Source organism: Tinamus guttatus, unplaced genomic scaffold, assembly GCF_059628265.1.
Source record: "Tinamus guttatus ecotype Peru unplaced genomic scaffold, ASM5962826v1 Tinamus_guttatus_pri_ptg000271l, whole genome shotgun sequence".
NCBI classification, from domain to species: domain Eukaryota; kingdom Metazoa; phylum Chordata; class Aves; order Tinamiformes; family Tinamidae; genus Tinamus; species Tinamus guttatus.
Window position 1 is genome coordinate 437,066 of NW_028288805.1, and position 21,108 is coordinate 458,173.

The window sequence follows — 21,108 nt, forward strand, 5'->3', positions numbered from 1 at the left end:
CGCCCGCCGCTCCCGCCCGCCGCCCCGCCGCCATGCCGCTCTTCTCAGGTGAGGCGGCCCTGCCCCAGGACGGCGCGGGGCTGGGCGCCGTTACCGCCAGCGTTGGCGCCGCCGTTCCCTCAGGCACGCGCCTCCCTCCTGCCCCTGCCGTGAGGGGCCCGGGGCTGCGAACGGGCCCGGCTCGGCGGGGCGGCCGTTGCGGCCGGGCGAGGGTGCCCGTGGCAGCCCGCGGCGCTCAAGCGGCCCTCGCGGCGCTCAAGCGGCCTTCGCCACCCGCCCGGCCGCGCGTCCAGGCGCGGAGGCCCCGCTCGCCGCCGCGGTGTCCGCGTCTCGCGCTCCCGTGGCCCGCGGGTGCGCGAGGAGCGGAGCGAGGAGGCGTCCGCGCTCCCTCGGGCCCCTCGCGCGCGGCCTTCCGGGTCGTGTCTGGCAAACCGGGGCCTGGATGCTGCTGAAACAGCCCTTTCCCAGCCTTTAGCGCGTCTGCGTCAGCTGCGCTTTCCCTCCCTGTGTCAAGCGCAGCCAAGGCTGTTTTTTCCTTCCCACTGTTTTTGGTAAGGGGTAGTGGGTGTAAGTTGAAACATAGGAAATTTAATCTCCGCGTGAGGAAGAACTTCTTGACTGTGAGGCTGACAGAGCCCTGGCACAGGCTGCCCAGAGAGGTTGTGGAGTCTCCTTCTCTGGAGATCTTCCAAACCCACCTGGATGCCACCCTGTGCCATGTGCTCTGGGTGTCCCTGCTGGAGCAGGTTGGACTAGATGATTTTTAGAGGTCCTTTCCGATCTTAACCGTTCTGTGATTCTGTGAATAACTCCGTTCTCTCTTTTATTTTGGAATCTCATGGTGATTTTTGAAACGAAGTCCTTCCCACTCATCTCGTATCATTTCTGCAACAGTGGTGGTATAGGGTAAAACCCACTTACTCTCCTGCATGTTTAATTTAATGATGGTGGATGACAGTTCCAAAATGCTAGACCTCAAGTGTGTGCAGCGGGCTTGCTCAGGAGCCCAGTGGGTTGCGTGCCAAGGAAAATGGGAATTGAAAGTGCAAAGTGATAAATACATTTAAAAATCAAAAGATCAGGAAAATCAAAGGGACTTTCTGATACTGAAGTAGTTTCAGCTGTTGCGCCAGCTAATAATGTAGACTAAATCTTGGTTATTCTTTCTTATTCCCCTTCCCAAGTGGTGTGTACACCTGAAATCTTAATCTTTCTGGTCTTTTTTTTAAAATTACAGCTTAAAATAATTTATAATGGGAAAAAAAAATCTGTAGTGCCCCAGTAGATTTACCGAAAACAGAAGTACAGGCAAGAGGAAGCATGTGACTTTTTCAAGCATGATATTTCCACCATTTATAATGAATTTGGGCTGAGTATTTGTTGCAGTTTTTCAGCAAAGCTGCAGCTGGCTAACGTGACTTTTTGGGCATATGAGCACAGTTGGAAAAGGTCGAAGACTTGCAAATGATTCCATAAAAATACGTGCTACTTTTCCTAGACATTTTTGCCTGCTCTTGGTTAATAACAGCTTTATCAAAGTCAATATGTCACTGTGTCATTCTGCCCAACGTTTCTGCTGGTGATGCAACTTGCAAATTTTGTTTGAGCTCGTGAATCCAGCCCTGCGCCCTTAAAGGGAGAAAGGGCTTTGGGAGCTGAAGCCTGTGGCAGGTGATTGTCCTTGTTTTTATGTGACTTTAATGTGCAACATTCTCAGTGTGACTAGCATGAAAACTGAAGAATGTAACAACGGTCGGTTTGTAAGGGGCCTGTAAAGTTAATGTTTCATTAAGAGAAGGCAGAAGGTATCTAATTTTATGGATCCTTGATTCATGGATAGCATCTCGTATACGTTCATGTAAATAATACCAGTAGCCAAAACTACAGATGTCAAACAGTAACTTTGCATTTAAGGAACATGGTTTGTCATTGAAGCAGAATGGAAATGCTCTGGAAAACTTAACTGAAAACATGCAGCTCAGTTTGCTTCAGAAATTAGGTTGCAATTAGCAGTGCCAAGAGTTTGTGAAAGGAAATTTTCTAACTGCTGTTATGAAGATTAGTTTCGAGAATATCTGCTCCTGTTTTATGCATTTGTTGCTTACAAAGTGTTTTTTTTTTTTTTTTTTGGTATATGCATTGCTTTAGGAATATTATATGCTGATGGCCAAGACACTTTACCATAAAGGTGCAACTTAACTTGATCATCGACAAGTTTTAGAATGGAAAATTGAATGGGATAAAATCCAGAATTTAAAGTACTAATTTGCTCATAGAATTTACATTTTTATATGTTAGGAAATAATCCAGTTTCAAACTACTTTGTTTGCAGTTAACGTTAAATGGGGAAAAGAGAAATTTGATGGCGTGGAGCTTAACACTGACGAACCTCCGATGGTCTTCAAAGCACAGTTGTTTGCACTGACTGGAGTTCAGCCCGCTAGACAGAAGGTTATGCTTAAAGGAGGAACTCTGAAGGTAGATACTCACATCTGGTTACTATTTCCAACTCTGTTACAATTATAACTAACGGTAACAGTAAGTCAGAATGTTTCTCTAGGTGATGTTTAATGGTATGTATTGAACTGCCTACAGAAAGAATTCTGTATGAACTAGTGCTTGCCTTTAGAAAGCACTGGTGAAAGTCTGTTAATAGGTGATTGGGAGATGCAGAGTTCTATTTTAAAACTGTTTTTTACTATTTTGTACCAAACTTCACTCCATTTGGTGTTTCTGTACTGTTTGGTTTTTAATGTTCAGAATCTGACTGCAACTTTTTTTAATGTCATATTTAAAAAAAAGCTTGTGTGTTGCAGGCCAGTGAAAACAAAGCAGACACGACAGTTCTCTGGCATTTCTTTGCTGGAGATATATCTCAGTGCAATGGAATAAGGACAACTTTTCTTTGGAAAAAAGTTGTTTATGTCTAAGCAATGTTAATAAGTGGAGAACCTTCTTGGAAAGGTGACATGGGTCCGTTTGTCAGACAGAACTTCATGATATGTTCATAATTCAATATTGCACAGTCTTTTTTGGAACATGATTGTATATTTAAAAATATGTAATCAATATTAATGAAAACACTCATTTGCTTTTTGCTGTAAGAAAACTAACTTGTCTTTTATTTCACTTCAAATATAGGATGATGACTGGGGGAACATAAAAATAAAGAATGTAAGTTTTGTGGAATAATTAAGTTTTACTAGTTTGATTTTTATTTGGGGATTTTAAGGAGGATATTAACTTTTTTGCTGTTCCTGTTTGAGTTGGTAGTTAAGTTTTAAAAGTCAAGACCTTGATGAAAAATAATTTTACTGCGTGGAGGTCATACCTAGGCATTTATATGAAGTCAGCAACATCTTCCTGAATTTTTTTTGAGTTTATTTTTCTTACTGAAGTGTTGTGCTTGTTTAAAACAGTTCATCTGTGCAGTCTCTCCGTGACCATAATAGCTAGAGATGTTACTGAGAGCTTGTGAATTTGGTCTCTCTCTGTAGTCCATTGCACTTCTCCTTCCATGTTAAATAGATTTGTCTAAACAGTGTCATTAGTGATAATTGTTTATTCATACCCCTGAATAGTTCCAAAAGGTAAAAGAAATTAACGCATTTGTGTTTGTTGCCTTTGTAGTATCATAACTGGGAACCACAAAGAACCTCTTTGTTTTTTGTTTTCTTTTTCTTTTGATCGTTTCTGTTTCTGTAGGAATCTCGTAACTCTGGTACAGGTTTCGCTTCAGTTCTTTATTAGAGCAAATCGAGCTAGGTTGCATGGCTCTTACCTTTGTAGCTAGATCCTCAGCATCTCTTAGCAGCCAGTAGCAATAAATGGCAGCTCTTGTAGCAAAGTCATTCTGCAGAATGATATTGCTGTCCTTGCCTGCATACCGTAATGCTAGTTGCTGCCTTTATCGTCTTAATAATGTTTTATGCAACTTTAGGGGATTTAATTGCACTTTCAAAGCAGTTCCCGTTCTATTATCAGATGGTCCCTTTTCCTTAGTATTTTCAAAGATCAGCAGGTATTTTCTTCCCCTTTGATGGGGAAGCCATGTGGAAGCATTCCTGTTGAATGCCGACAAACTCCTTTCTATTGGAGGAGGAAATTTGCTAGTAGAGGAAGCATGATAACATGATGTTATTTATTTATTCCTGAATGTTTTCTTGTCCTTGTGCCTAAACCAGCTTGACCGTTTTGGTTAATTTGTGTAGTTATTTTTTGTTTAGTTTCATGTCCTCAGAACTTGCTAGACCAAAGGATGACACTTCCCTTTCCCACTTGCTTTTTCAGTGAAAAAGACATTCCAAACTCAGAGCTGCAGTACTACAGCATTCATGTGAAACATTTGCCTACATCTTTAATCAAAGATGAGGGTTTTTTTTTTGTTATGCAGAGAATTCTGAATTTGATGATTGGAAACTTCTCAAACTTTGCAACTTTCTTTTTAAATTGGAAGATAACTGCTAAGTTATCTTTGGTTCTAAGGTATCTTTTAAATGGGAAGGCAAAGTGTGTGCACTGAAATCTCTAAGCCAGTTGATCCCTAATGGTCCATCAGGAAGGAAGCTTGCCTGAAAATTTTGGAAGAGGATATTTGTGACTGTTAAATGATTCCTGATTGGAAATGCTGAATTGTCAGCCAGTGGCAAGCTGACCAGAATCAGCCGAAGTGTCTAACAGATAATAGGCATTTTTTTTAAAGACATATTGATGGACTGGCTCTTCCTTTTTTGTTTTTTAGAATGGTATAGTCTTAAGAAATAGCATTGCAGTATCAATTCTGTGAACTTAAGAAAAAGCTCTTGCCCATCTTTGGGGAAATACCTGTACTGTGTTATAGATCTGTTTGTTTATTTTTAAGGAAACAATTATCCTTATATAATAACCACTCTTTTGACTGTGTTTCCAGGGGATGACTTTATTAATGATGGGTTCTGCAGATGCACTTCCAGAAGAGCCAGTTTCCCGACCTGTCTTTGTAGAAGACATGACAGAGGAGCAATTGGCTTCAGCTGTAAGCATGTTTGAAACTTAAGTCTCTTGTAAATCTTGGAATTTTAAATACTTATTAATATTTGTATTTGCTTGAGAGTGGATTTTAAAGTAATGTTTGTTTTAACATTTAGAATTTCTCAAACAAAAACAGATTTACACCAAAGTCCCACTTGCAAGCAGTGATGACAAGTCTGGAATTTAACTTACAACTCGTATAACTAATATTATTATTTTTTTAAAGCAGACAGTAACTTGTCTAAAATAAAAATGGCATTGCTAATGCTTTCAAAGACTAACTTTTTCTTGCCCTGCCTTTCTATTAATGTCCCGAACTCTTCCTGAATAGGGAGTCTTAGATGAGCCAAATTGTTTCCTGGCTCATCTATAGCTGTAGAGGGAAACTATGACCAGCTTGGGTGGCTGGCTTTGTATTTTTTTCTCTTTTTATTGAGTTTGCAAAGTAATAATTTTTACACATATTTGTATGAAAATGGATCTGTAGGTTAGGACTGGTTATTTGCTTCAGTATTTAATACTTTTATGGCAGCAGCAGGTGAGGATAGTCATGTCTTTTGAGATGACCCTTTATGTAGACTGAGTTAACTGTGAGGCAAACGCAGAAGATAATTCAGTGTCAGATCCCCTTTTGAAAAGTCGCAATTTCTCTCTAGTTCCAACTTTCCATATGTTGGAATTTAAGTACCTATGTTGTATATATGCATTAAAACTGGGGTGCACAGCTAAATTAGTTCTCCCTTTGTAAAATAATTCAGTGATTTTGGTATGATGTCTTGCTTCAGTTTCATTATTTTTTATGTAACTGACAAGTGCTCAAATATGGGGCTTTTTTCAAAAAAAAAAAAAGGTGCTATTATGAATTATATTTGTTTCTGAAGTCGGTTATTATAATTGTTATTTGGCCTTCACACTGGTCAGAATTTCAGCATTTCACAAGCTGTTCAAGAATGATAAGATGAATCTGTTGCTGACTTTTGAGAGAAGTTTAAACAATGCTTTTTGTTTCTAACTGTGAACTTCATCCCATTCAGAGTTCTTCTGAAAACAGATTTTAATTAAAACAGCAACATTGCATACAAATGTATTCATGTGGAAATTTCACATAAAGCTTCATCTTAAGGTCAAAACTTGAATGAAATTATAATTGAACTTTCTGAATGACTGCCTGCTTGAGGAATATGCTCATTAAGCTAAACATGCCCAGAAATAATACAAACCATTCCTGAATGTCCTTTAGAAGCACTGAGTGCTTCTAAATAGACCAGTACAATCACAGGAATAGACCAATACAATCACAAAATAGATCTGGAAAACTTCATAAAATAAAGTTTGATGGCATACGCCAGGTTTTGGGCATCTTGGATCATTTCTTTTCTGATAGACTGATGTCAAATTATGGTACTTAAACAAAAATGGTTGCACATCTCTGACCTTCAAGTCCCCTTGTATTTTTTTTTTCGTGTAGATGGAATTGCCATGTGGATTGACAAACCTTGGCAACACTTGCTACATGAATGCTACGGTTCAGTGTATCCGCTCTGTGCCAGAAGTGAAAGAGGCCCTTAAAAGGTATGATTCCATTTAAAAATACAATTATAAGTTTTTCTTTAGCTTATGAAATAGACATTTTGTGTGGTAGTCATCTCTCTACTGTTACTGTTTCATGTAGCACTCTAATATATCTATTGCAGATTAATGTAACACTCCACCAAAGTTCATCCTATGGCTGTGACAGTCTTTTTTTGCTGAAGATGATGTATATTTTTAGAACTAGATTTTTAGTAGAGAGATGTAGTTTCACCTAGTCTAAGAATTCCTATCAAGACTTGTTTAAAATACTTAAGCTGCTGAGCTCTTAACCCTGTTTTCTGGCATCATCTTGTAGGTCTTCCTGTAGAAAGTACTGTATGAGACTGCCATTCCTTTAAAGATTTTATTTTTTCATAGCTCTTTTGCGTGACACATTTTTGGCTATGAAATTCTAAGGTGATTGGGCATCTGATAGTTGGAGACAGGGAAGGAATCTGTGGGATAGAGCCATAGGTGTTTCTGTGGCAGACAACTGGAAGAAGCTGCAGGTCCTGTGGATGTGGATGGAATAGAAGACACACTGATTACGCTCTGTTTAATTAGGTCTGGTCATAGAATAACTTCTCTGATTTTTTTTTTTTTCTTCTATTCTGGAACAAAAGGTGTTTTTTTTTTTTTTTTTTTTTTTTTTTTTTTTTAAGAGAGCAAACCATGAGAAATCTGTGATAAATGTAAAAAGATCAGAGGAAAAAGAAAAAAAAAAAAAAACATGAGAGTATGACCCTAAACTTGTTCTCCAAGTGAAGCATAATGAGAAAAGCACCAGTTTTAAAAATTGTGAGGACTAGGTGAAGCACTGCAGGCATTACTCATGGACTCATCTAGGCATCTGGCCTGCTTTGCTGATGCCTGGATATTCTAAATATTATGAATGCTAGTTACTAAAGTATATAAAAGTTTTTCTTCTTTCTTTTAACAAGTGAACCTTGATTATTCTTCCAGGACAGGTTTATCAGCATAGAGAATAATTTTGTAGAGTACTGAAGCTTTGTATTTTAAAGCTCTTCTTTTGTTTTTCAGTGTTGTCATTTTAGGAAAATCTGTGTAATTCCACTTGTAGAGCTCTCAACTTTTTGCTCTGAATTAAGGTATTTTACAGACTTGTTTTATGAACGTGCCAAATGCCAAAATGTACCCTATAAAACTGGAACATTACAATACAGGATTGGGCCTTTATTTGGCCCAATGGCCAAATTGAGAGAGTGGAGAGAATCGCAGTGGGTTTTAACCCATTGCAGTGCGTTAGAGGAATGCAGTGAGAGACAAATGCAGGGATTGAAATGGGGAAGTGTACCATTATTTTTATTTCTCTTCAGCTGCTCTGCTACTCTCTCCAGGGGTATTAATGTTTTGATTGCATGAGATGGGGGAGAGTTTTCTGCTCACCCTCTTTCCATAAACAGAATAAATTGAATTCAGTAAACTGGAAAAAATGTTTTGCATTCAGTCTGAAATTAAAGAAGACTTGAGATCCTCCTCTTGCTTGAAGGCTTTGAGAAAGTCACTTGTTCCTCAGGCAGGTGTCAAATAAAGAAACCATTTGGGAAGGAGTGGTGAGATCTGGTAATATGAGTGGGCTCGTGCACTTTTTCAGTGTGGGAAATCTCACCTCTCTCTGTTTTGCTTCTGCTAAGGTGAGTGGAGAGCTACCTTCTATTTCTACGTATTTTGCCCACAGTCTTTACTTGAAAATATTTTCTCTGTCTCTTTGAAGAGCTTGTGGCAGATATTTCAGAAATGGAGTAGCTTTTTTTGCCCCCTTTTTTTTTTCCCACGACTTTTTTTTTTTTTTTTTTTAAATAGGTTGTATGTTTGGCGCAAGCGGGTTGGAAAGCATCAGGGATGCATCCCAACCCAGGCTTCTCGGTTTGTATGTTATTTATTGTCTCAAGAAAAAGTAGTTTTTCTTGGTTTCCACACAGTATTTGTGGAAGAACTGATATTTTGGTGTGAGTAGGAGCGAATTTTGACTTCAGTTACTTGGTGATTGGTTTATTCTGGTACTTTGTTTTGTTTTTATTCTGGCTGCCTCTTTTCTTTATGGCTTATAAACATGATTTAGTTTAATTGCCTGGGAATTGTTTTTCATCTCTTTTAGGTATGGTGGTGCCTTAAGAGCTTCAGGAGAAATGGCCTCTGCTCAGTACATTACTGCAGGTTGGTGTGGAGGGTTTTTAGACTGTGTATAATTTCCTACTAATTGGAGATGAAAGTTTTAGTCGATGCTATTTCTATATATATTTTTAGTGCGTCTGTCTTAGGGATTTCAGATGCTCTAGCACTGGAGGACTTGCTTTACTCTGTTACTAATGGTGTTAAAGGTTAGCCTGACCATGGCTGTGAGGACACTTCTCTACCTGCTTCCTAGCTGCATGCTAGGAGAGATGATATTTGGGCGTGTTTTGGATACAAACATTTTACATCCATATCTCTGTTTTGTGTGTAGGCATAAAGGAGTTGGAACCTTCTAAAGCAGGCTCCTCCATTCCTCGATAGGTTTGTTTTATTTAGAAGTATTTTAGCAAGCAGTTCTTTATTTCACTTAGTGATGAGCTAACACCATGCTCCTGGATACATAAGCACTGATTTTTTTTTTTAATATATTTTATCTGGCTGAGCGTTATTAAGATGACAGCTGATGCTTTATCACTAGTCTAAGCCTTTACCCTAAGGAATCCGATTTCATGCATACCAAGGGAAGTTGTATCTTCACCAGGAACGTTGCTCTTTGTTGTGGTGATCTAGGTGCCCACAATGTGGGAGTTCACGTGTTTCCAAGCACTAACTAGGACTCTAGTTAGATCCCCTACACTTGAATAAGGGTGCTACTTGTCCACTTTTTCTTTTTTTTACTCTATTTCATTGCCCCACTAAGATGCTGGGCCAGGACTCTGGGATTTCTACCAGTCCATTTAAGGAAAAACAAAACAATATAAGGAAGGAAAGGTCCAGTTTGTGGGTATGCCTGCTGATCGAGTTTTGGGGTGGTAAGTTCAATGGTTACTCTATACAACCGTGCCCGCCCTCCCCTTTTTACTGCCTTTATTTTGTGTCCCCCATATTCTTGTTAAGGTGGCAGCTCTGCGTCTTAGGAGTCCTAATGTCTTAAGAACTGAGATTCTTAACCCTTTGGTGCTGAGCTGATCAAGAACTCCTGCATGACACTTACAGCAGTTTTTTACTTGCTGTGTTAAGCGTTGTCCCTCTTTAGTGTTGAAGATGTCTCATGAGGAGAGGAAGGAACTGACCTTGTTTCCTTGCGATCTTCCCTGTATTCACTAGTTAGAGTTTCGTTCATTAGTGTCTCCACTTGCAAATCAGTGACTGTGCAGACCATTGCTCACCTCACAGGGTTGTTGTGAGGGTTAACAGATGTCTCAGAAGTGGTTTGTGGCTGTAAAACGCTGTCATGTGAGTAGAAAAGACACATGTAGCAGTGTGCCTGGGACCAGACAGAAAGGCACGTGCATTGTCACACAGCCAGGAGCATTTGTGGACTTGAACTGCCTGCACGTGTGCGTGCACATGCTTGTGTTCCTGGGTGTTAAATTGAGCATGAGTGTTGGCTAGGGACTTCTGTTGGGAAAAACAAAAGATTTTTTTTTCCAGCAATAGGTGAAACTTAAGCTGCTCTAGAGTATGCATTGTGAATGCATTCTTGTTTCTGTAGGTGTAGTCCTGTTGTAACAGTATTGTTCTTCAGATATGTTTGAAATGAAATCATAAGACCGTAATATTTTTATTTATTTATTTTTGTTAGCAGCCGGGAAAGACAAGGCACCATGTGGCAGCCTTGTCATCGTAAATTGTCATCTTTACGCTTGCAAAGTCATGTTCACAGATGACATTTTAGGTGCAAACTTAGCCCTTTTGGGAAAAGATCGCATTTGACACTGTTAAATGTTCAATGTTGGAATGTTGCTGCCATCTTACAATTAAAAAAAAAAAAAAACACTTCCTGCTATGTTTTAATTAGTTTTCCACTTCTCAAAACATTCACTTACTTTTTCTTTAAGCTCTTAGAGACTTGTTTGATTCCATGGATAAAACTTCCTCCAGTATCCCACCTATCATTCTCCTGCAGTTTTTACATATGGCCTTCCCCCAGTTTGCAGAGAAAGGAGATCAAGGCCAGTACCTTCAACAGGTAAAGATTTCTAACTTAGTTTATGTTTTGAAAAAAAAGTATGAAATCATTGAAAATGTTATGTTGGAAAGTGAGAGCAAGATTATGTTAAGAATTTCTTCCCCTTGTTTAAGTAAATAATTCCTTTTATCCCCAAAATGTGTTTGCTTTTGTACTGTATAGAAAAAATGAAGTGCCAGCTTTAAAAATGTGTGTTGGAAGGAATTCTTAATTGAGGAATCCTTGCATTTATGATTGGTTTTACAATATGAACATTAATGTTTTCAATACTACTTATTAATGTTCTTTTCCCTTGCCAGGATGCCAATGAGTGCTGGGTGCAGATGATGAGGGTACTACAGCAGAAGCTGGAAGGTATAGAAGGTGATACAGTTATGGAGGTAATTGTAGACTTACTCTAGCCAGATTTAAGATTCACAACACCCTACTCAGGAATCACCCATATTCTGGTTACAGTAGTCAGTTTTGTGAAATAGTTACACGGTCTCTATAGTCCAGTAAGTGAAATTGCCTCCTATGGTGCAGTATTCTCTCTACTGCATCAGCTAGGCTTGGGAATGTGCCACAGCAGGCTGTGTCTCTGGACTTGTCACCTTCTCATATTTTGGACTGTGGTAGTAGTGACTCTGAACATGCAGTAGTTGGCTCCGATAACCTGCAAATTCAGCACAGCCGAACTTGTTGCTGAAAAAGCATCCTCGTGCTACAGCATTCCTAGCTATGTGAGCCCTGTTTTAAACAGAGACCTAACATAATGGGCCTACTGAGAAATTCCTTTTGAGTTTTTCCAAGACTTTACCAGACTGAATCTCATTTGCTAATATGCTTTGAGGTGACTATAGAGCAGTGCTGTAAATGCATTGCTTTAAAACCCCCACTATGTGGGGAAATTAACTAGGAGAAAATTAAGTATATAAAGATGAAAGATTTAACTTTTAGAGGAACTAAAGAATTTTAAGAATTAAAATAAGTCCTTTTTTTGTGTGTAAAGATGACTGTTCTTAAATGCTATTTAAAGTTACAGTATAAGAGAATTTGTTTTACAGACAGACTCTGGAGCTACAGCAGCAGCTTCTAAGAAGAAGAGCTTGATTGATCAGTTCTTCAGCATTGAATTTGAAACAGCGTATCCTAACGACTAAGGCAGGATAGAAGGGTAATGATTTGGTACTTTAGGAGCTGAACGCCAGGAGGATGAAAAGCATCATCCAAAAGAGCATAGAAAATAAAGGGGCCTGTCAGGGGAGAGGGGAGATGATGTACTGCAGGGGTACACCAGGTTTGTGATTAAGATCAGGTATACTTTGAGAGAGGAAGATTCAGGGAGGAAGAATGGTAATGGATATTTACAGCATGAAAAATACTGAGTTTGTGTCAGGTTTCCTCCCCAGAGAAGATTTGCAGTTATCTGCTTAAGGGATCCTGAGGCAGTTTTTAGCTTATTCAAATAAAAGGACCTGTCTTCCCAAATAGCTGGTTAAGGAAGTGCTGCTGACCCTCTTAGCAACTTGCCAGAACGTGGATGAAGGGTGGCACGATAAAAGACTGAGTTCTTAATAAAATAGCTGCATGCGGTTGGGTGCGTAAGGAATGAATTCAGCCGACAGCTTTCAAATAGTGATTATTTATTTATTTATTTATTTTGAAGAGAAGACACACTGGATGACCCTGTGGCACACTTCTCTCATCTCAAGCATTATTCAGTCTCCCTTCTTCCACCCCCAAATCCTGGTCATTGTTAAGCTGACTGCCACTTTTCAGAGAGAATTACACTGTGAGCTTCACCCTTTCCAAACAAGGAGTCAGCTCCTGAGGTGAAGTAGTGTATCTCAAAGTGTAGTAGTAACGGTGAGGCAACTGTGTTGTGGTGTTTGTCAATCCTGAAACAGGAGAGAAGAGGAGAGGTGAGGATGAAGGGGGGAGGATGTATGTGGTCTGAAGAAATGGGAAGTCTAGGCAGCAGCAGCAGGCCTAGAGCACTAGTGCAGTTATAAGCAGCCAAGTGTAATATTGCAGGTGTTGCCTAAGGGTTGGTGCTGGCAGCCTGTTAGCTTCCACAGTGCCCTGTGGAAAGATGAAAAATGGGCAGGCTATGCAGGCATGATGGTTTTCCTTAATTTTGGGAAGCATGAAATGTACAGAAGCTGAAGAGGAGGAGGTAACTAAAGGAAAGGAGAATCAGCTACAGCTTAGTTGTTTTATCAATCAGGAAGTGAAGTATCTGTTTACAGGACTAAAATTGGTAAGTCGTTACAATATGTTTTTGTTTAATTAATACCATTTATTTAATTGACATTCTAAATTACCTGGTTTTTCCTATCTTTGAACTGGAATAGAACGCTTGGAATAGAAAGCTTGGAAAACAGATGCCCATACCTTTTGTGTGTGTTTTTTTTTTCCATGTGTTGCAGAGAAGATGAAATGAAATGAAAATGAATAGTGGAAAAAAAAAATAACAGAATTTTCTTTTTCCGTTGGACCCTGACAGGGTCTTCCCTGTCATGCAGTTATCCCACTGCAAGCCAGTTTACTGAAGTTTTAATTTTACCAGAATCTGCTTGTTCAGTAGGACTGCAGATTGTAGCAGTCCTATGATTCAAGCATGCTGAAGTTAGTTCCAAAAAGAGCCCAAAAGTTAGTTTTACAATAGGGTGGCATTTTCATTGCTAAGTTTCTAAGAAATACAGGTGATGAAATGAAACTTAAATTTAATTTTGCATTTTTGGTGTGTGTGTTAATATTTCCAGGATACATCATTATCTTTATAGTGCCTAAATAGGAGTTCTTAAAGTAGTCTGTGGGGCTCTGGGGTTTCTTTGTTTTTGCATTTCTTAGTTTTCATGTTTTCTGAAGCATCTGAGGTAGCAAGGAACTTGTAGCAGTAATTGGAGTATTAGTCCTAGAGTAGAGGTGGAAGCAGTGTGCTCATTGATACAGGATCGGGGCAGCTTCCGTGGCTCTTGGATAAGCCTCCCATCTGTTCCTAATAACAGAATATCGAAGGAAAAGCGAGATAGAATAGGTAACTCCAGCAAACTGTAACCACGAGGGAGAAAAAGGCACCTGTCTTCCAGGTCTGGAAGGGTCTTCCAGAATTCAAGTGCTGCAATGTGAGTAGTGAGAGAGGGTCACAGCAGTAACATCCAGGCCAGTCTTGCCCGGAGTTTGGAATGGTCCTTGGAGTTTGTCAGCAGAATATGACCATTAGCTGCTTCTTTGTTGATCTGGCTCCTTTTTCAAAGACCAGCTGAAAGAATGAGAGTTGAGAAATGTGCAAATATTGCTGTTGCAAGAAAATTTAGATTTTTGTGACGTGTAACTAAAGGTGTTTCATTTGCAAAGTGCAGCAAATTTGTGACAGAATAAGATTTCTTGCAGAGAGAAACTCTGTTAGGGGAGTTAGGGATCGTGGAGCCGAACAAACGTGCGTGGTCTTTCTGCCAAGGAATTCCAAAGTTCTGTGTGATGCAGTGCCTGGGGGCAACAGGTAGAATAGACTGGCAGAACAGGACGTGAGATTGTGGTTTGTTTAGCCATGCTGTGCTTTTCTTTAAGCACAGTACTTTATAATTCAGCAAGTCTTTATTTATTTATAGCGTCTTCAAGAGGAGATCACCAAACTGTCTCCAACCTTGCAGAGAAATGCACTCTATATCAAATCTGTGAGTGGTGTTGCTGCTGTTTTTATGTTTCTTTTCACTGCTGTCGGTTTTGTGTCTCAAAGCCCCAAGTTAATGTGGGAACAGCCTGTGACTTACATTTGTAAAGCATCTGGGTATCCAGTATCAAGTAATTGGATACTTGAAGTTGATTTCTTGCAATATGTCACTATGCAGAGTCTCAGGATGGGAGCTGTTGTATTCTTGTATGTTTGAGTATAAATATACCCCAAGATTAGCCTCTAGTTCAGCATGACCAGTGTCTAAGGTATAAATGATCTGTGAAAATCTGAAGTAACAGCATTTTCTATGCCTTTTTTTGTTTATAGTCTAAGATTAGTCGCTTGCCGGCGTATCTGACTATTCAGATGGTTAGATTTTTTTACAAAGAGAAAGAATCTGTGAATGCCAAAGTTCTTAAGGTGAGTAACACTTTCCCATCCTAAACTGTTAAAAATTTAATCTTTCTTTGTGCTTTGCCATCTTTTTTTATCTGTTAGAGCTACATGATCAGTACTTGCAGGTTACCTGCACTTTAGTGTTCGCCTTTATATTAGTCTTAAGGAACATTAAGAGTAGAGCTTCTTTGCTTGAGTACAAACCAGCCTTGTTACCAGCTGTGGTACCAGAACAGACTCTGAGGGGTTTCTTTTGGTAGAGAGAAATTAAGTTACTCCAGTGCTGGTAGGATCCTTTTTCACCAGTGTTTCAGAGGAGATTATTTAATTAAAGAGCAGAACTTGTTTTCACTCCCCAAACTGTGCTCTGCAGTTGATGAGAAAATGTTTATCCTAATAAACACTTTCTGTACGAGTTAATTGTCCTGTTTCATGACTGGAAATGCAAGAACCAGTTGCAGGTGTTTTCAGTTTTTAAAGCCTCCTTTCAGGCTGGCCACCTCGTGGGCCACCCCGAGAGGATCATGATGGAAGATGTCGGGTCTTTCCAAACAAGAGGATCGAGTTGAAGCATTTTAGCTATTTTAGAAGACTGTTCAAGTAGCGTGTATTGGCATTTTGCATGGATATAGTCATTCCACCTGAATATTTTTCCCTTAGCTGTGTGTAAGTATTTACCTGGTATGAAAGTATGTCAGATACTCAAAAAACTGTTTATGTTAAATGTAGCCATTTAAGATGGTTTCTGTTTACCCCAAGTTAGATATTCCTCTGTAAAAAGGCTGTAGCCCTTAGTTAAGTACTGTCAGTAAGTGTTACTTGATGCTCTTGGGTAGATGGGGTTCTCATAAATATGATTTAGTTGCACTTAATAGCACTTGGTGACGTGCCTTTCAGGGGAAGAGTGCTTTAATGTGAAATACCAACCACCCTAATAACCTTCATGCTTCTTTCTTCCCAGGATGTTAAATTTCCTCTTATGTTGGATGTGTACGAGTTGTGTACACCCGAACTTCAGGAAAAAATGGTTTCTTATCGATCAAAATTCAAGGACCTAGAAGACAAAAAAGTAAATCAGCAACCAAAGAATGTGAGTCTTGTGAATTTCTTGACTGTTTTGATTAATGTTTTATTCCTAGTAAGAGTCATGTACCTAAAGTTCTTTTAAGCACATCTGTGTGCAGATACCGTGGGCCACAACATCACATACTTTTTCCTGTGCCTTTTAATCTACACATTCCCTGTAAGATCTCTGCACAAGCCTTTTTCTGCTAGTAATATCTAATTCTGCTATCTAATTCTGATAGTAATCAGAATTGGATGTTTGTATGAAATGGTGTTTGGTTTCACATGTTGATGTATTTGAGCTACCTGAAACCAGTTTGCTTACATTGACTACACTTAAATACCAGCTAACTTCAATCAGTGTTTAAAATGGTCTTCTTGAAAATAGTGACTCTCCCTTGACTGTCTTCCTTAAAATACGTTTTTTCCCCTCCTGAAGTTCGGGGAGGCTCCGAGGAGGTTCCTGGTGGATTTACCATGGGGCCGCAGCCTCGGCACCGCCTTAGGGCGACACAAAGCCCTGGGGAACAAATGGGAAGTTTTCAGCCCTGAGAATTCAGCTGGAGAAAAGTATGGATAGTTCACTTCTGCATATGTTGAAATATGTGTTAAATATATACACATACCTCTACTTATAATTTTCTATATATTGCGTCTGTATAGATATAGATACATATTTGTACATTTTTTATTCAGAAATCAAAATTAAATAAATTCATTTACCTACATATTGCTTTCTTATTAGCACTCAACCTTCTTAGTATTGAACTTAGATCCGTTTCATATAGTTTCACAAATACAAGATTTATTCTTGCTGTGACTGAATGAGGAGATGGCTGCACATTAGAACTTACCTTGGGCAGCTTTTGTTTTTCCCCTTTAAAAATGAAAATGTCATCAGACAAATGCATCATTTCTTGTTCCAAGGTACAGAATCACCCCAAAGGATCTCCTCAAAGGTGCCACTGCCCTGTGCCTGAAAGGGGAGGTGCTGCCCCCTCCGTGGCTGCTGATGGGGGGTCTGGGCCAGGGAGCCGACAGGCAGAGCTTCCACGCAGCCCTGCCCTGTCTTGAGGCAAAAAGGAAAGAAACTCCAACCTCAGTGTTTTAGCCCGTGTTTGCTGGCCTCTCCCTGCCCCATTTCTAGGCTGCTTCAACTAGGTGTTCTCTCTTCTGGACAGAAGCTCCTCTGATTCAGTATTAAAACAGAATATATTGGCACTTGTAATCTGCTTCCTGTATTTTATTGTTGCTACTTCTGCTGCTGGGAAGTTCCTAGCAAGGAATAAAACCTTGCTTACAGCTTTGCTTTAAAGAGCCATCTGGTTCCCGTCAGGGCTTTCGGTAGCGCCTGGAACTGTTTTTGAGTTGAACTACAGGAACACCAGGCTTAGAAATGTTTGTAGGAGGATGTGGAGTTGGTAATTAGAGTGTTGTACTAAAGCTTTTTCAAACCTATTCCATGTTAATTTGTTGTATTTTCCTTTCTAGTCTAGTAAAGGTGACGGTGCACAGAAAGAAGTTAAATATGAACCATTTTCTTTCCCCGATGGTGAGTGTTGGAGGTTCATATACGCCTGGCTTAAGTGGACCTTGGGGGAGGGATGTTTTGAGGTACTCTGTCACTGATGAAAAATCATCTTCAAAACCTGGCAGAACCAAACAGATGAAGATACTGTGCAAAAATATTCTTGAAGATCCTGTTTATCCAAATTGTTTTAGCTCAGGGCTCTGTCCGATGTGTGATGCACCATCCTGGAGGCACCAGGGAACAGGGGCCAGCGCGCGGGGAAGGGGGGATAGTCGGGAGGGCTGAGAAGCCACGGCAGGGGCTGGAGCTCCCTGCTGAGCGCCCGCAGTCTGCACGAGCCCGGGTCTCCCTTCCCTTAGGGTGTTCCTAGGGCTGTGCCCCAGCCTGGCAGCGCGGGGGCGGCCGCGCCGCGCTTCGGGCACTGCCTCTGTGGCTGTAGACGTGGGGACTGCGAGGGCCGTGGCCGAGGTGCTGCCGCCTCCCCCTCGCGCTGTCCCTGAGCTTTGCACAGCGCCGGCCGCGCTGGCCCTGCTCTTCCCACACCTGCAGCACTTCGAGTCTTCCTTGACCTTGTTTTTCCCTCCTTTCAGATACTGGTTCTAATAATTGCGGCTATTACGACCTGCAGGCAGTTTTAACGCATCAAGGCAGATCCAGTTCCTCGGGACATTATGTGTCATGGGTTAAAAGGAAACAAGGTAAAAAAGCCCAACCACCCCAATAACCAACCAAAAAAGCAGTGGTTAGAGAAACAATGTGGCTGGCTGTAAAGGAGGTTAAGGGGAAGAGCTAAGGGGCTTGCTGAGCACCCAGAGTGTGTGTGTGTCCGAGTTGCTAATAGTGCCCTCGCCTGTCTTGCAGATGAATGGATCAAGTTTGATGACGACAAGGTCAGCATTGTGACACCTGAGGACATTCTGCGGCTCTCCGGGGGCGGCGACTGGCACATAGCCTACGTGCTGCTCTACGGGCCTCGCCGCATCGAGGTGCCGGAGGAGGACGCGGAGCAGTAGTCTTCAGTTCTAATCATTCTGCCTAGGTGTGAAATAAATGTTGATTACTGATCTCTAACCCCAGAGCTTTAGCAAGGGGGTACATAATTGGTTCAGACTTTTTCATGTGAAGAGAGGGTTTATTGTTTAAAAAATGATCCATGTACCAGTTAGTCACTGCTGGACTGGACTGCCCCCGGTGGCAGTGACAATACTTAAAATAGCTTTAATGTCTCGCAGAAGATAATTTTTTTTAAATGAGCCTCCTTTGTGGCCAATGTCATCAAGTATTTATTGCTCACTTCCTCTCACAGCTGTTACTCTGCATGGTTTATCCCATGGGTCGGGGGCTTTCCCCCCTTTGCCAGCAGGCAGAAGCGAAGCCGTCGCCCAGCCAAGGAGCAGGGCTCCCAGCACCTGCCCTTCAGTCTGTGCTGCTGCTGGCATTTCATGACTTCAAAATAAATTGTGGTCAATATCAATATGTCTCCATTAAAAAATGGTCATGTCTCACTAGCGTAGTTAGTATGTGGTGGTCTGGACTACTGAGCCTCGATGGTGCTCTGTGGCTCAAAGCAGCATAATAATTTTGAATCTGCACCAAGTCTTCTGTGAGGGCTGTTTTCTTATACTGAAGTCTAATTAGGAGAGCTCAAATCTGGAAAATGGAGCTTCACTTCGAGTAAGTTCTGTTCTTTTCCCCACAGGCCTGTAGCAGAAGTGTGCAAGGGGGAGGCTAAAATAAAAAAGCATCTCTGTTAACTACAGTCTGACACCACAGGGCTGTAAATACCTTGTTCAGTTCCACTTCTGCCCAGGGGATTTGATTTCTGGCACATGTCCCAGTCCCTCACAGCGAGCAGGGCTAGTCTGCATTGCCATGAAGTAGCGAAAGGTGCATCTTCACCAACACTGCCTGCAGGCGGGGCTCAGCTGTGCCTTCCTTACACTTTCCACAGGCAGTGACTTGATGACATGAATGATGAACAAACAGCTTGATTAGTTTTTTGATCTTACCTACTTTTTAAAGGCAAGTTTCACTAGCCCCTTTGCGGCTGCACTAACTCCCTGCCTGCGTGCGCTGCGCGAGGGGGACGGCCTCCTCCTCGCTTCTCCATCTCCCTTTCTTTCCAGAAGGGGCTGACGAGGGGGCTGGAGCTGCTGCTTGGTGGCTCCTCCTCCCCGCCCTGTCCCACTGCGTGGTGCTGCCGCAGAGCTGACCCGAGGCAGCGGGAACAGACCCTGCCCGGCCTGGCAGCAGCCGCCTCCTTGGAGCAGCAGCCACCATGGCATCGCCTACTGCTGTGAAATGAACCAGCCGCCGAGTATAAAAGGAAAAACACATATATACAAAAAACCCACACAAGACCAAAAAACTTTTTATTTCCCCTACAGCACTGCTTTCTTACTCCCCTTTTATTTTTTAAAATGCTTGTTTCTCATTAAGATATGTGCTTTTTTTTTTTTTTTTTTTTAATAATCAAAAATGTATTTTAAGTTGCATGGGACAAAACAGTATTAAGTAAACTACTGGTGCTTCAAAAATGCTCTGGAGAAAGCATAAATTATTAGATGAATCATGCCCTGTCATTTCAGTTTCCCTGGTGTTCATTTCCCCCCAGGCAAACTGCTCCCGTATCTCCACTATGGGGAGCAGGGCACAAGCAGGAGCCCCGGAGGCTCCCGTTCCCAGCCCCTGCTGGAGGCCACCCCCGTGCACTCGCATCTGTATGATGCTCTGGACACAGAATAAACTGCCCGACGCACAAGACAGAGGTACCTCCCCATATAAAAAGTGACGGATTCTCCCAAGCTCCACTGCCTGGTCAGAGAATGGGACCAAACCCAAAGCTGACAACAGCTCCGCACCAAGACCTCCCCGTGGCACCATGAGACGGCCCATGACCATGGGAAGAGCCATAAACCACCCGCCCACTCCCCTCGTTCGCTCTCCCTTGCAGGCAGCCGCAGCCCCGGTTTCTCAGCACCAAGGCACTCACCAGGCAGCCTCCGTTTCACGGCAGCGCTGGGACAGGCTTCTCGCTCTCCCCCTACTTCAGTGGACCCTGCACTTAGGGCTCTAGCAGATCCCTGGTGAGCACAGGTGCCTCAACCACCCCTGTCTAGGCTCAGACTAAAGGCAGACAATGTCACACTGCACTGAGGAGCTGCGGCTGCAGCAAGAGCTCGGCATCAAGCACAAGTTTCACACACCTACTCATGAAAAACCTAGTGTATTTTCATCTTCCTGAATCTGAGTACGCCATGTACTTACAGTGCGAGGTACAGGGTTGGATGTGGGGCATCCCCAGCCCTTTCCCCCAGCTCCACAGCAGCTCTCCCTGTCCCAAAGCAGAGGGCAACGCGGCACAACCGGATCCAAGCGCCTGGTTGTGGGCAGGAACCAACCCCAGCTCCGCCAGGAGCCACAGGGCAGACCCGGAGCTGGAATTTAACAGCTGGAACAGAGTGCGCCAGGGAGAAAAGAATCGGTAATAGGTAGCTTTCCACTATGCAGCAATTGGGATCAATTCCACAAATCAGGATGCTTCATGCAGTAAAATTTACTATGAAACAAACTGCAGCCAGCGGCAGCTTTACAAAACAAACAAAGAAAAAAAACCCAACAACCCTCAAAATCCTCCATGCTTGATTTTTGAGAAAACAAACCCTGCTACAAGGAAGAGCTTCTGCCCATCAAAGAAAGAGCTAT

The 21,108-nt window shown here is 41.7% G+C and overlaps 1 protein-coding gene across 1 annotated transcript; it reads left to right on the forward strand.

Annotated features, from left to right (window-relative positions):
* Positions 1 to 25: 25 nt before the first annotated feature.
* USP14 (ubiquitin specific peptidase 14) lies at positions 26 to 18,474 on the forward strand. Its single transcript, XM_088527247.1, has 16 exons — positions 26 to 48; positions 2,333 to 2,478; positions 3,142 to 3,174; positions 4,910 to 5,014; positions 6,479 to 6,582; positions 8,702 to 8,760; positions 10,620 to 10,750; positions 11,050 to 11,130; positions 11,797 to 11,876; positions 12,878 to 12,992; positions 14,347 to 14,412; positions 14,739 to 14,831; positions 15,769 to 15,897; positions 17,364 to 17,424; positions 17,994 to 18,101; positions 18,265 to 18,474. The coding sequence occupies exons 1-16, from the start codon at positions 33 to 35 to the stop codon at positions 18,414 to 18,416; spliced, it is 1,479 nt and encodes a 492-aa protein (XP_088383373.1). The 5' UTR covers positions 26 to 32; the 3' UTR covers positions 18,417 to 18,474.
* Positions 18,475 to 21,108: the final 2,634 nt, after the last annotated feature.

Bases quoted from the DNA above. Each gene is read 5' to 3' on its own strand.
- USP14 (XM_088527247.1), top strand. The intron at 2,479-3,141 runs GTAGATACTCAC...CTTCAAATATAG, and splicing joins TTAAAGGAGGAACTCTGAAG to GATGATGACTGGGGGAACAT. The intron at 15,898-17,363 runs GTGAGTCTTGTG...TTTCCTTTCTAG, and splicing joins TAAATCAGCAACCAAAGAAT to TCTAGTAAAGGTGACGGTGC.